At 36.7% G+C, this 15,395-nt stretch overlaps 1 protein-coding gene across 3 annotated transcripts in view; it reads right to left on the reverse strand.

The window, feature by feature from the left end:
- The window catches only part of tmod4 (tropomodulin 4 (muscle)), a 19,598-nt gene extending 10,577 nt beyond the window's left edge, over positions 1–9,021 (reverse strand). Inside the window, exons 1-4 of one of the 3 annotated variants that reach the window (XM_015035169.1) lie at positions 8,917–9,021; positions 3,064–3,225; positions 1,942–2,098; positions 1,257–1,376 (exon numbers count right to left, since the gene is read on the reverse strand). In XM_015035169.1, the coding sequence (XP_014890655.1) occupies positions 1,257–1,376; positions 1,942–2,098; positions 3,064–3,165 (379 nt within the window). In that variant the 5' untranslated portion in view covers positions 3,166–3,225; positions 8,917–9,021. Of the gene's footprint in view, positions 1–1,256; positions 1,377–1,941; positions 2,099–3,063; positions 3,226–3,355; positions 3,428–8,916 lie in introns of those variants that run through there. The other 2 variants (XM_015035170.1, XM_015035168.1) reach the window with 2 other exon arrangements.
- Positions 9,022–15,395: the final 6,374 nt, after the last annotated feature.

Here is a 15,395-nt window from a genome sequence, read left to right on the forward strand (position 1 = left end):
TTGTAAACTGCCAGCACCCATCTGATGTAGAAGCCAACTGCTGTGACAGCACCCACCTCCCCTCCTGACCCGGAGAGGGGAACCATGGGAAGGGCCTTGAGAGAAAAGAGAAGCCAGGGGGGACAGCTGCTAGTTAAGGGGGCAGGGATTTCTGGGAGTGAGATAGAGGTGTTTCTGGCCATTAACACCTGGACGTCATCCAGTTTGGCCCTGACAATAACCCATGGTAGCTTTACCACTCAAAGTAGACTATTGAACTAAAATATTTAAACTCAGATTAAACGTGTTTGTCAAAATCAGGACTAAATTTTAAATCCAACTTTTCTGCTTAACCTGCCTGGTGCTATCTGAGCTCAGATTGGATGTTTTATAAATGCTTTAATGTGTTTGCCCACACAAAACATGACAGGGGCTAACTGAGATTTAATCCTGATCTGGATGCTGTCCAGGGTCAGATACGCAGTTGCTGGACAAACACTTCCTCGTTCTGCTTGTCTGACCGGACTGTCAGGAGAGTGTGACTCTCCTGACAGCCTGCTTTGTCACTCTCAATAAAGTTGACTCTCTTAATGATTCAGTTTCATCCACTGCAGACAGACCCAACTTCTCCAATTACCAGCCATTACTTTGAAGCAGCGAAGCGCGCCACATTCTGGATCCTAAACTGAAGTTTAAGGATTCCGACCTTCAGGAAACATGGAAAACTGTGGCTTTATCACTCAACACAGAGCCTTCCCACATGTCTGCTTGGGGCAGATACAGTATCTTTGCTCTCACCATCCCTACATCCTCTCCACCCTTTCTTCAGTGGCCTGCAGCCAGGCTTATTTATTTTAGTGTTTGCTGAGCTCGAGGAATTGGAGCTTGCTGCATTTCTGGCAGCATCTGTTAACTCGGGACAACTTTGACATCTTAGTGTTGAGGGAAACAATTTGAAGCTAACAGCAGAGACAACAGCCCTGCATGATTGAACTATGTGGGTCACAGCGGCCGTTGTGAAAACAATGAGATCACACTATGCATTGTGGGCCATTATTATGGGTTAGATAGCAGCTGTTGGTGGGAAACTGAATGGGGAAAATATGGCAGAGCAAAATAAACTTTTTTTTTTTTTTTTTAGATTTTTTGCTGCAAAATAGCAACTAAAATGATATCCTATAAAACCATTTATGATCTTAGGCACAGACAGTTTTGAGTCAAAGGAACATATTTAGTTAATCTTAAGTGTTTGATCAGCGCTGTGAAGGTTTTCTAACCTGCAATGTCGCACATTTCTGCATCTGTGGCGTTTTTCAGAGCTTCTTCCAGCTCTGGCTCCAGCATCACCTGCTCATGCATGGGAATCTCCTTTGGCTTCTTAGGCACAAATGTCTTTCCTGGAGTCCAGACAAAAAGAAAATCAAACAGCATAACTGCAGTATCCAAAGCAATCTAATATTAAATTATGTTCTGCAGATTTCTTTCTCTGGTTTGACAGATGATAGTTCTCATAAAAGTGTTTAAGCGCTATGAAGCACTACTTTCTCATTTTTCTTATGTGAATAAATCTACACAACAGCACCTGGCAATACAAAAGTATTTGTTGTATTCCTAGTTTCTATTTAATAAATCTAATAAACTTCAACTGAAGCATACACTCTTGCAGATCTTTTAGGTCTAAATATGCTGGACTGCAGCTGCTTAATGAATGTGGCCTCAAAAGTCAGTCGGCTGCAAAATCCCAAACAGATCTGAAACCAAGAGCACTGAACTTTGGAGCAGCGGTGCATCACAGACTGCAACACTGTAGAGCTGCTGGAAGGAGAAGGAAAAAGCCTTTTGAAATGCACAAACTAGAGGTGAAGAACTCCCTTAGTTGTGTTTTGTTTTCCAAAATACAGATCTAAATGACACAAATTGCGTTTTCATTTCAAAGAGTTAAGAGAAACTGCTTTCCCTGACCTTTCTTTTTCCCAGTGAAGGGCACCAGGTCCTCCCTGTCGGGGTGCTCCAGAGCCTCCTTCTCCAGGTGCTGCAGCAGGGCTTCACGGTCAAACGGCCCCGTCGGGCTCTTCTTGGTCTGGTCTCGTTGCCGCATGCCAGCTGGAAGCATGGCATTCTGGGAGAATACAAGATCAAAACAAAACAATGTCCAAATGAAACATCTCAAAGATTCAGGAATATGTTCTGCGAAGCCTCCAGAGGTTTGCTAAAGAACATTAGTGAACAATCAGAATCATGAACACCAAATAACACAGCAGGCAGAAGGAACATAGTGGAGACTTTTAATGTAGCTTGCCAAATGTCATGTAGGTGCTCCAGCAGACAGGTTGACAATTTGGATTCCTAGGTGCAAAGTGCTTTATGGAAGAAAACACTGTACATAACCCCAAAAACACCATCACAATAATAAAAAAATAGAGATTTTTTATGCAATATCATCCTGCTGGGATGTTTTTATTTCAGGTACCGTTTTTGTCTATCACACAAAAACCCAGAGCACACATTAACATTTGTTAAAATCTGAAATGGTTCAAAGGGAATTAACACACTAGCAAGGTGCTTCAAAAGCAAAACAATGCCCTGATGCTAGGCATCATTTCAATCTTTGTGATGGTGCAAAGAAAGATTTTACATGAAATCAATAAAAAATATGGACAACCCTGAGCATCCTCTTCATGAGGCTGTCAAGTTTCTTCAGTCTGAGGCTTCTTCAAATTTGTTTTAATACAGACTACTACAGGAGACCTTTCCTGTCCACATCCTTCACCATTTACAATAACTCTTTAATTAAATGAGCTTCAACAACATTTATTTTTTTAATTTGAATTTGAATTGAGCTCGCCATTGTATTTTTTGCATAAAATTCTGATAAATTAGCATTTAGCACAGCTTACACACAGAATATTAAATCGGGTTTGTAAATTTTGTTGCATGTTGGAGTTATCAGAAGGAAAAAATTAAAGGATAACGTCAAAATTCAATAGAACTATGAATATACGGATGACCCGATTTAAGAAAAACCCACACCAGGTTTGAATGAGACCATCAATCCGCTTGGCAGGTTTTACTGTCACTCCATACCTCAGGGTCCATCTCCTGCAGTTCATACTCCAGCTGCTCCAGCTCTTTAGCACTGAGGCCTTTGAGGATGGCATCCTCATCGATGTTCCTTGGGTCCGACATGGCTCACATACACTCACAGTCACTCATACACACCACTGCACACCCCTGGATTCGAGGGCACTGTGAGGATAGAAAGGAAAACAGTTCAGTGCATTTTCTTAAACTTTTAAGCCTATGCTTACAAATGTTAAATAAAATAAATATACATGCATTTCCAATCATTAAACCAAACAGTTAAGATAAGTTTCACCTTAAAACATCTGAAAGGTGATTAGCCACAGACTGATGTCCTGCGTAAGTGAAACATATGAGACACACAGAGCAAAGTCCTTGTAACATTAAACCCTTCGCTCACCACATAGCAACTAAGAATAGCAGAATGTGGAGAGGACTGAAAGGAGCAATCCCTTATTTATCATTGACAAACACTCATACAGAAGCAGGCCCACCCAAAACATATCTGCTAACACAAACCAGGGCGACTGTCACACCAACAAGAAGCAAAGGATTCATCCTACATAAGAATTTTAAACAAGACAAACACAGCATGAGACATCAGAGTTTGAGTGGCCAATGTCTTTATTTTTGGTCCAGAGTTTTCCCAACTATGACAAAGGAGTAAAATCCTCTCAGGCCATGTAACAGAATAAGGTTTATTAAAGAGAGAGGATCATTTGCATAAATTAAAAGGATTTCTAATACCAAATAACGGCAAAAGGATGATTCCATGTTCTACCTCTAATGCGGAGTAAAGTCAAATCAAATCAAGTCTATCTGTACAGAAAATTTAACTAGCAAGGCCTTTCAAAGTGTTTTTCATCATAAAACATAATGTAATAACCAATGGTGAAACAAGTAAAAATACATAGCATTTTTCAGATTCCATTATTAAAATCATCATGCAAATGCATGTAAAATATTTTGATCATTGTTCCAGTTACTAGAAATGAAAGGAGACTCTAAACAGGAAGGTTGTTAGCTTTGATTTGAATAAACTCAGTGTTTCAGCATCTTTGCAGTTTTTGTTCCAGATTTGTGGACCATAACAACTGAATGCTGCTTCTACATGCTTTGGTTCATGTCATGAGACATGGATAACATTTAAAAAATCAAAAGATATAAGTGATGCTGAATTGAATTTTCTCTGTCAGATGAAACAGATAAAGTGAGGAACTTCACCATCCAGGGAAATTCTAGATAAAGCTGCTGCTCCTTTGTGTTGACGCCTCCTGGATGTCTCTTTTCCAAAGTTTCCTGAATGCATCACACCAGTCCCGACCCTAAACTCACTGGAAGAAGCAGTTGGGATCTCTGGGTTTCCCTCCGTTGCCTGTTACTACAGTGAGAATTAATGACTAAACAGGTAAAACTAAATCAATTTGAATTTAGAATGTTCATCCTGATCTAATTGAGGCTTGCAAATTCCCAGAAGTAATAATTTTAAAGCTTATTTGAAAGGAAAGAAACTTTCCACAAAGTGTGGTGGTAAAAAAGAAACAAAAATATGAAATACTCTGTTGCATTTGTTTGTGTAATATCACTAGATCAAGTTCAAGGACAAACCACAGCAAAAGATCAGACATACCAAACAATGGATACCAAGGAAAATGAACAGTTCTGCTCACAACTCAGGGCTTGGTCATCCTGAAACATTGTTATAACATTACGCTCTCCTTTTCTCAAAGTCACAGACTTTATTAGAGAACACCTAGAATTGTACTTTAACCACATCAGGTTTATCTCTTTTATTGAAATAAAATTGTCAGCCAAGCCAAACATAATAAGTTAACGTCCAAAAACAATCTGATAATCAGCCACACATGAGGCAACCTTTTTTGGATTATCGGTTTATGAAGTCATAAACTGATAACTGTTTTTTAAGAATGATGTGGAAAGTTAAATTCACAACGTCATGAATTCCTTTATCTAAAACCAATCAGGACGTTAGTTTCAGGCCTCCTAAACGAGCAAGCATCCAGCAACAGACATAAGGATGATGGAATCAGACCGCCTGATAAAACCTTTTAGTTTGTTCCTGTGCGGCTCACGAGCTCTGCTGGCTTCACATCACCACTGAGTGGCTCTAATGCGTAAAGCCAAGGACACAAACTCTGGATCACACCTCAGGTCGAGGAAGATGGAGGAGATTTAAAGGATAAGAAGGAGAGGAGGGGATGCAGCTCAGGAGGCAATGTGGAGAACAACTCAACTGATTTACTTTCACCATGAACAAGTGGTTTTGATTTGCTTTTAAAACGCACAAACGAACAAAGTCCCTTTTCGTTGTGATTGTATCTGACCTGAACGGTCTCCAACATTTTCACCATGATAGAAACAGAATCATGTGTATTTCCAGCCTTGAAAAAAAAATGTTTCAGCTATGAAACAATAAATCATGAACTAAAATAGGAATCTGTATTTATAACAGTTTATGTCTTTCCCCAAATGTTGACCTCTGAACTTTATGTGATGGAACACAGAGAAACCAGAGAACAAACTTTGGTAACACTTTATTTGAAGTGGGGTGAATAAGACTGACATGACACTTTCATAAACACCTGTCATGAACATGAATAAACCTTCATGAATATTTATGACTGTTGTCATAAAGCGTCATTCGGTAAATTATGACTTTTAATACAAAGTTGACATTATTCAAAATGTCTTTGTTATGACAACTTGACATTAACCAAGAAATCATTACTGATATAAATTTGTTATAAAAGTATTACTGATTGCACTTTAAAAATGAGGTAACTTTATGTTATTAAAGGTAAAGTTTAAACAGTAATGATTTCTTGGTTAATGTCAAGTTGTCATAACAAAGACATTTTGAATAATGTCAACTTTGTATTAAAAGTGTCATAATTTACCGAATGAGACTTTGACAACAGTCATAAATATTCATGAAGGCTTACATGACAGGTGTTATGTCATGTTTATGACAGTGTCATGTCAGTCTTATTCACCTCCCTTCAAATAAAGTGTTACCCAAACTTTTAATAATACCAATTTACTCCTATTCTCTGAGGAAGCACAGTCGTGAAATTCAATATGACTGCTGAGTTAGTGCCCAACTACATCATAGTCCTCTTTTAATGAATCACAAGCTCATGCACAGAGAAACATTTTATAGATCACTGTCAATAAAGGAAAAATTAATATATATTTTTATAAACTGGCTTTATTAAGACTGATGTAAATTGTTAAAAAAACAAACAACAACAACAAAATAGAACCTTGAATGCACCCACAGCTTCTATGAAAATCAAAATCTAACAAACTTTGTAACTTCGATTTTGGTTTTATTTTTTATTATACTTCATAAACCAGCGTAGACCTGTTTTGATTTCTTTCACTAAAGAATTTAATAGAAAGTAACATTAAATGTTGCCCCCTGTTTTGTTGCATCAGTCCTCCTCAGTGGAAACAATTGATGCAATAATAAATGTTGATCTGTCCCCTGCAGTCCCTGTAGAGTTTCTAGATACAACCAAACAATCTGTGATCCAAGCCGTCTGATGGCTGTCACCTGTTCTGCCAGCTGGCTGATGACTGTTCATTTTCCAGTCAAAAGTCAAACTCATGCATCTGCAAGTGGCTGAATCTGAACCTGTGCAACATTCAACAATTACAGATATGACATTTAGGAGTAGAAAACTGCACTAAAAAGGCATGTCCCATAGATTTTTGGATTTTTATTAATAAGGACAGCAAATTCAGACTATTGTGAAAAGTAAAGAAATAATAATCATATTTTTCAGAAGTAGGGAGAGCCATAAAGGTTTGAGGACTTGTCAAATGGCGGTTTGACAAAAGTCCTACAGAAGGAAATTCTTGTAGAGCCTCTTATTTTCGAGGAGACCCCAAAACGGCAAGTCGTCATGTGGATAATGTTTTTATTTTTTTATTTTTACTTTTTATTTTAATCTCTTTATCTTTGCTTTAATTTCTTTTTATTTCTCTTTCACACTGTTTCTTTTTCTTAAAATCTCTCTCTTTCTCACTGTTTATTGAATGTCACATGCTGTTCTTATGTTAATTATGTAAAGCACTTTGAAATGCCTTGCTGCTGAAATGTGCTATACAAATAAAATTTGATTGATTGATTGATACACAAGATGAATCTGAGATGCAGTAAAGAGAAGAATCATCCACTCAGTCATCTTTTAGTTTGATTTTTATTTCTAACCCAGGTTTCTAGGAAAATGTGAGAAACCTTAGTAGGAAAATTAACACGTTGTGCTGAAATATATATAAAAAAATAATAATATGAATATTTACCTGCAGTGACAGTACTCATATAAAGAGTCTGAGTTCAAAACCTTTGTTAGTTATGGTACCGTTCAGACTTAAACATTAAAAAACTACTCTTTGTGTTGAACAAGTAAGATGCAGATTATGATTGTTTCCCAGTTTTTATATCATTATAAGCTGTTTAGTATGAATTAGTTTTCTTGTCTAATTTACTGACAGAAGATCTTTGTCCACTTTTCATAAAAGAAGCCTCATAGCCTCATGCTAGGCAAAAGTTAGGTGTAATATTAAGATGCTGCTTCTCGTATTTCATTACCTCTCATCCTGCCAAAGAGTGAATTTTTCAGGTAAAGTGTAACTGAGCTCTTAAAATTTTTCAGACATTAATTTTCTGGTGGCACCTTGTTTATGCACAAAAGTAAATCAGGACTTTTTGGCTGTGTGTTGATTCCTCTCAGTACGGGGTTTCAACCTCCAACCATCTGGTGAACTCCTAAAAGCACAATCACAACTTTAGTCACAGCATCTGATTCCTCTGCTTTTATTTTATTGTGATTTAATACATATGTATGGCAGAGTTTTAAAGTTTTGCTTTCAAAGATACTTTGCATCTTAAAAACTAACATTACGTACAGTAGGTAATGAAGCGGTAGAAGAAATTTGTCTCTTTAGAAAAAGAAAATACTTATGAGAAATTGGAGGTGGAGGTTATAAACACAAATCCTCTGAAATGATTAATACATTACTTTTCTATCAATAGTAACCAAACTCCTGTTTTGATTGCCTCTTAGATGTTAAATTTACTGTCCAGGTTTTTAAAAGAGCAAAGCCAAGGTTCCTTCAGCAAGCAGACCTTTGTGAAGATCTCTCGCCATGCGAGGGTCGTCTTCTCCACGCCTTACCGTCCGAGAGCTACATTCCAAATCAGCCCTCAGATTAATTTTAGCCACACAAGTCAGCTACTTTCAGTCGTGTGAATCCTCCCCAGCTTGGGTTGATACTTAAGACTGTGTCAGAGTACCATCTGTACCTTGAAGAGCAACTTTTAAAAGTTTTATTTGAGGAAAAAAATCCAAAAGACAATCTGTTCCAGGGAGAGAAATACAGATGTCAGCCATTAATGGAGCTTCACTGAATTTGATGAATAGGCAGAGAACAAACTTTGCCTTCTCTCCTTTAATCTGCGGCTTTCAGAGACAAATTTCCAAATCCTCTATGGCGAATTAAAAACACAGTGTTGGGAAATGATTGGATGATTTAACTCCTCCACTTACAATGCAGGCTGCCTCAACAGTAACCCACTATCCCAGGCTTCAGCGCAGGGAAATCCTCTGCACACAAACTGAACTTTTTTTAGCTTTAATTTTACATTCAACAGCAAAACAGAAACACTGAAAAACTTCTGAACAACATATTCAACAATTCCTTAATTTTTACTCCATTCTAGCTGAATCAACCTGAGTCATTCAAACTGAAATAGAAATTAATGACTCTATTGGCCCCATATAACAAAGAAAAAGCAGCAGAGACGGAGGGAAGCAGCCTCCCACCTACCTTCACAGAAGCACAGGGCTGAAGCCCCTCAGCAGGGCAGAAGCTGAAGTTAAAGCAGGTTCCCTCTCTGTTTTTCCTCCCCCCTCCCTTTCTTGTTTCACTCTCTCATGGGTCAGGCTTTATGGTTGCTATGCTGAGACGATCTCACTAGCAGCACTTTGAGAAGTCAGCATTTTATTATTTTGGCTGTGTGACAGAGAAGGGAGAGACTGAAACAAGTGGGACCTATTCATCAGCCTTTCAAACTGCATTTAAAGTTACCCAAGAGGTAGAGAAATAGTGACATCTGGTGGTTTGACTGGGGGATACACCGGAACAGGAATGCAACGAGGCTACAGCCTGTAAAAATATTGGCATCCTTGGAAAACTTTATGCCCGCGGAAGAGCAGAGCCTGATAATTAGTGATGGAAACCTGAATAACGATGGTACAAAACATATACATAAGTAGAAGTAGTTTTTTTATTATTATTATTGTTAAATGCAGTCGTATTTTTCTTAAATACAACCTATAATTTTTAAATATGAATTCCTTGTAAACTGTAACATCCCCTTATCTTTCTGGTGATTTTTCAATTTTTAAAAAAATCTGAAAAAGCAATGTCTTTACAAATTGGTTATTTTCTCAATGACAATTTTTAGTTCATTGAACATAAAGCAGCTGACAGTTCTGTTTTATTGTTTTTTTTTAACATACAATGTAAACTTTTTTTTTCAAAAATCTCTTTCTCTTTCTTACTGTTTATTCAATGTCACATGCTGTTTTTATTTTGTTTTTTTTAATTAAGTAAAGCACCTTGAAATGCCTTGCTGCTGAAATGTGCTATACAAATAAAATTTGATTGATTGATTGATTGATTGATACCCCTTTTACAGTAACTGTTTAATATTTTATTACTACTACTACATCTATACAACAGGTTGAAGATATACATTTTGAATTCATTAATCTACCTACCAGACTCATTTCTGCCACCTGGTGGTGATAAAGAAGACAAGCGGTGACTTTACAACCTCTTGTTGGAAAAATTAAATAAACAACCATGAAATACATAAATGTATCAGAAACTTGAAAATTTCCAAAATGCAGTCTGGAAGTGCCAAATGATGAAAACAATGAGAAGAAGAAGTGAAATTAAAAGGGTTTGTTTCAAAGCACTTTCTAAAAGTTATTCAAGCGAAACAGGGGAATTACATACATGCCAGTCATTTCTCTGCAGAATTCCTCAATCTTTAATTAGTGTACTGTCAGGTGGTCTGGGATTTTTATTACATCACCTATTTCCTTTATTTTCAACAAATGAATTAAAAAAAAAATATAAAAAATGGGTGGAAAATGCATTTTGAGATTTGATTATCGTGTAACTTTAAGACACTCTAATACTGGAGTAACAGTATTGCTTCATGATTTTTTTACATATATATATGTAAAACATACATAAATATATATACATGATTGTTTTACATATATGTAAAACATATATACATATATACATATATACATATATATAAAACAATCTTGAAGCAATACTGTTACTTGCTTCATCAGAATCACAGGACATGTCTTCAGAAATTCAATTATTTTTCTCCTGAGAAATGTGCATCACACAAATTTTGTGATGCACAAAATACATTTACACATTTTATGTTGCTTTCAAATGAATGGCTTCAGCCTATGACAATAACTGACCCATTTCACTATAGATAACCACCCTCTCTTAACAGCTTTTGTTCTGGAGTGGATTTACACATCTTGAAGCAAAACAGATTTATCACTGGGAGATGAAGACCTGTTAGGCTGGACTGCTAATACTTCCAGATGCACAGGCCATCTTCAGCCATCTGGAAACTGATGAACCAGACTTTTAGAAGTCTGCAGGTCTCTTCCTGTTATCTTGACTGATTTATTTTGATGTTCCGTGATGTCACACAGAGGAAGTGTGCTGAAGGTGTTACCCTAAAATAAATCCACATGCATGTCTCCAGTTTACTCAAACTTTGTGAATTGGCCCTTTGGAAGCGTAGGATGCCATGGCATCATCACTGTTAAAAGGTAAAGGAGCTTCAGTCTATGTAAAATTTGAAATTTGAAGAAGGTAATAAATAAAAAATAATCTCTCATGGAGATGGAAATATCTTTAAATCAATATAAACAAACCCAAAGTGATCAGAAGACAATCTCAAATAAAAAACAAAGCCCAAACACATGGGAATCAAGATAGTTAAAATAACTGGAAACATATTTTTTCCACATATAAATGTTCATAACTGACAACCTTCAATAACATAATACTGCTACTATTTGTTTTATTGCATTCTGAGATGCTTGTCTCGTGTCTTAGAATGAATCAAATTTTAAATCAGAATTTCCCAGTGGTATGAATAGTTTTGAGCTCAACTACATCTGGTTTAAGCTACATAAATATACCACTGAATTAAAAAAACAAAAACTATGAACTACTTTTCATTAATTAGTGTTTTTCTTTCACTACACTGAAACAAGTAGGTGGTGTGATTTATATTTTTCCCAAAATATGGCGCCAACATTAATTGCAGTAGATGTTTGTTTGGCATGAGTCTGATTTCTTCCCACTACAGGTTTACATGGAGTTCCCCTGTTTCATGGGAACATTTGGAAAGTAAACTCAGGCACTTTTCATTTCATAACTTCATCTTGTCACTGTTTACATCATGTGGCATTTCCAAACTTTGCCGGGAAATTTTCCTTTTTCGTTCACATGGGTATATTATGGGTGTTTATTTAATTGTATTTTCTATGAACAAATCTCTCTTTTCACCTCTCTGCTTGGTGGGATCAGACCATGATTCCTTACAGAACCAGCTAAAAGGCTAAGGAATGTTTCAGGAGAAAGCAGGATCTCCTGTAGACAGGTTGGTGGCCTTTTACAGGACGATGCATCTAAAATATACTCACAGTCAATCTTTTTGGACTGTGGGATCAATCTGGAGCGTTAAGTGAAAAACCATGAAGATACTTGAGCATGTCTTGAAATTCACCACAGTTGCTGCCCCACCTGTCCAAACACAACACCTGACTGAAAGTCTACATTGTAGCTTTTGCACTGTAGAACAATGCAGGCAAATAACTGAATAATCACTGATTTAATGTTTAAAAATAATTTTTTGGACTTATTTATATTCCACGATAACCTGTTGCCAAAGTGACACTGGTTAAATGCTTACGCCAATGACTAAGCTTTAACCTTGTTCTAAAGAGGACAGTGTCATCCCATTGATACTGTACTCGTTGTCTGTGTTCTTTCTACACATTTCAAAAATGTGGGCTGATGACGTTTCAAACATAGGTTAGCTTCTTGAGATTCCGTAGATTGTTTCCAGCATTTATTTCATCTACTTTAAGAGCCAGCATGTGAAACAAGTAGACTTTTAGCTATTCTGACGCCAATTTGTATTTTGTTTAATGAAACTAGTAAAGTATCTGAAAACACACAGTAGTGGGCTTTAAATTGACTCTGATAAAATGAACTTATATCCTCGCTTTGTCTTGTGCTGATAACTTGCCTCAGCTTTGTTCTGTAGACCCATTAACAAGTGAAGAATATTTACAAAAATCAAGTCTCCCTAAATATTATAAATATTAGTGATTGTTTATGAAAACCACTGCATAACCAAAACACTGGAGATTGTTTTTTTCCACATCTCAGTAGTAAAAAAAAAAAAAAAATCCTATTTTTTTATTTTATTTTATACCTGGGGAATCTAAAGCAGACATATTTCTTTCCATGGGAAGCAAACTGTGTGACCTGAACAAACCAGGTTGGTATAAACCTACATTAAGATTCATTGCTGTATCATAAAACATGATCTTGACAGCAGTGAATGAAATATTTCCAACTGAATCCAGGGAAACCAAATAAAGCATTACCATCTGCACCTGCTTTCCACAATACTTTATTAGCATGACCCAATAAAGGAGAAAACTGTTTACACCTTGGAAAACTTTCACAATTTCCATCAGAAGATTTTATGGCCAGTCTTTAAATCAAAAAACCCTGGGAATGTTTTGAACTTTACTTGGTATAAATCTACAAGTACCTACCACGTGGAGTGGTTGCCTGTAGGTAACTTCCTCATTTTTAGACAGACATGGAACAGGATCATTTAGATTTAAAAACGCACAGGTGCATGGTTTTTATGGGTGACTGGATTTCACATAAATTGAACTTAGATTTTAGGACACTGTGGCCTTTTACTTCAAAAAAATATGTGGGTGTGTGTGAGAGAAAAGTACTTCCAGTCAATCATTTGGCAAATCAGGAAAGAGGAGGAGGAGGAGGACAGGAAGTGAAAGACAAAAAAACCCCAAGGTACTTTACCTAAACTTACTCACCTTGAACTAAACAGAAAATATGGACTGAGAAAATGACCTCTGGCCATCTACTATATAGATTATGAGTCAAACTTAGTTTAAATTCAGATCTTTTAATTTACCTAACACTAATTTAAGGCATCAGTTATTTCAAAACACTTTGCAAGACAGTTAGTTTCTACACAGGAGTAAATTAATGCAATCCTTGGATTCCCAATAAATGACATGCATTCCAATTGGATCCTACTTGTTATATAGCACAGTGAGTTCAGTTGTTTTAAGTTTTCTGTGTAAGAACAGGCAAACGCAAAGTCATTCACTTCACTGCAATCATTTCATGTGATCAACTGTTGGGTAATAGTAGAAAGGAACATCTACCTTTCAGTGAAACTGGTCATCTGCTACGACTGGCTGAAGTGTGTCGAGGCAGAATTTACACTGCATTATTTTGAAAAGACTGAAACGTCTTTTTTATTTCAATTTGAGCTTTCTTAAAAAAAAAAAAAGTACTTCAGCAGTATTATTATGCACCTGGAGTAACTGAGAAAAAACTGGTTTTCCTGTGTCACCTTGAAACTGGATACTTATAATTTACTGATGTCACTCTAATGACCGACTCATCAAGAACTCAGGCTGTGGACAATGTGACTATTTATGACTCAGTGTGGGAAACATTTAAGCAAGATAAAACCGGTACTGATCAGCATAGAGACCTGATTACAATGTTTTAAACAAGGAATTCCTCAGTTTATCACCTTTCCCCCAAAAACGAGTAAGTAGCAAAGCCTTGTGACCATATCACTTCATGACAGATTTTGAAAACAATAACAAAAGTATTAAAAAGAAATTTAAGAACTACCTTCACAAGCCATGCAAATTTCAATTATTTATGAATCAGGTTTATGAGTTCTCTTTTGTAATTTCTGGACATTCTGTTCTATTATATTTTAAACCGTCTGGACCCTACTTTTCATATTTGACAGTAGCAACGTCCTAAACAGCTTGTACACAAAGTATTTACAGTGAACACGTTTAGGGGTAAAGCCAATCAGCAGCAAGGTGAAAAAATGGCACTTCTGGACTGGCTGCTTTGCAAACACTGAGTGAAGTAACGCAGCGCTTTGGTTTATCAACCTTTCAAACTGTTTGAAAAATCTGTGAATAGGCTGATTATCTGCAAATAATGTGGAGTTATATACCAAGAAAAAGTCAGAGAATACTGAACCTCAGTAGGAGGGATCTATTACCACGACATGTTTGATGCTACTACAGTTATCATAAAACACAGGAACAAATAGAGCAATGCCTTTCTCAAGCCAGATCAGAGTCTGAAGCTACATAAGTCCAGCTGTTCACTTCCTAACTTGCTTTCTACTAAAAAAGTAAAATTACATTTGGGTGATATGAATGATTATTACATTCTCAGAAAGGTTATTTTTGATTATAATTTCTTAAAATAATATGTGGAAATGTAATACCACGGTGACCAGTGGTTCTCCCAGAAACACAGGGCTCTCCCCTTTGGTTTCCCAATCACGTATTTTCTTACGTCTTTTTTTTTTTTTTTTCCATGATGCCCTTTATCACTTGTCATTACGCCATTGTTTCACTGAGGAACCGACTCATTTGCCTTTGTCTGAAAAGAGAAGTGCATCACATAAATTTTTTAAACGCTTTCTGTCATCAAGTTTCGCAACGACCACTAGGTGGAGTTTTTATCACATGACTGAACTGGAGACGGGCTGTTCCGTCCTCCCTTCTAGAGTGTGTGATACGTGCACAGCGTGCTTGAGCCTAGAAAAGCTGTTTTTGCATGACACACACACACACTGCATGCCCTGCACGTATCTCTGTTCCTCTGTGTCTTCAAATATTTCTTCTGTTTTATACAGGATTTGGGTCTTTCTATGCAAGATTGATAGGGTGCTCCTTTTACCTGAGAAGGTTCCTTATGAATGAAAGGAGCAGAATTGAAGATACATTAACAACGCAAGAGGAAGAGAGCAATGTGCTAGACTAAATAAAAGGCAGGCTTGACTGTAAGTGTACGAGCATGTTTAAAACCACAAGGAAAAGAATGCGAGGCAGCAAAATAGAAGGAAGTACGTCTGCTTAGTCATTAACATAAAT

This window comes from Poecilia latipinna, unplaced genomic scaffold (assembly GCF_001443285.1).
Source record: "Poecilia latipinna isolate Pla-1442-1.1 unplaced genomic scaffold, P_latipinna-1.0 Scaffold327, whole genome shotgun sequence".
Lineage (NCBI taxonomy): Eukaryota > Metazoa > Chordata > Actinopteri > Cyprinodontiformes > Poeciliidae > Poecilia > Poecilia latipinna.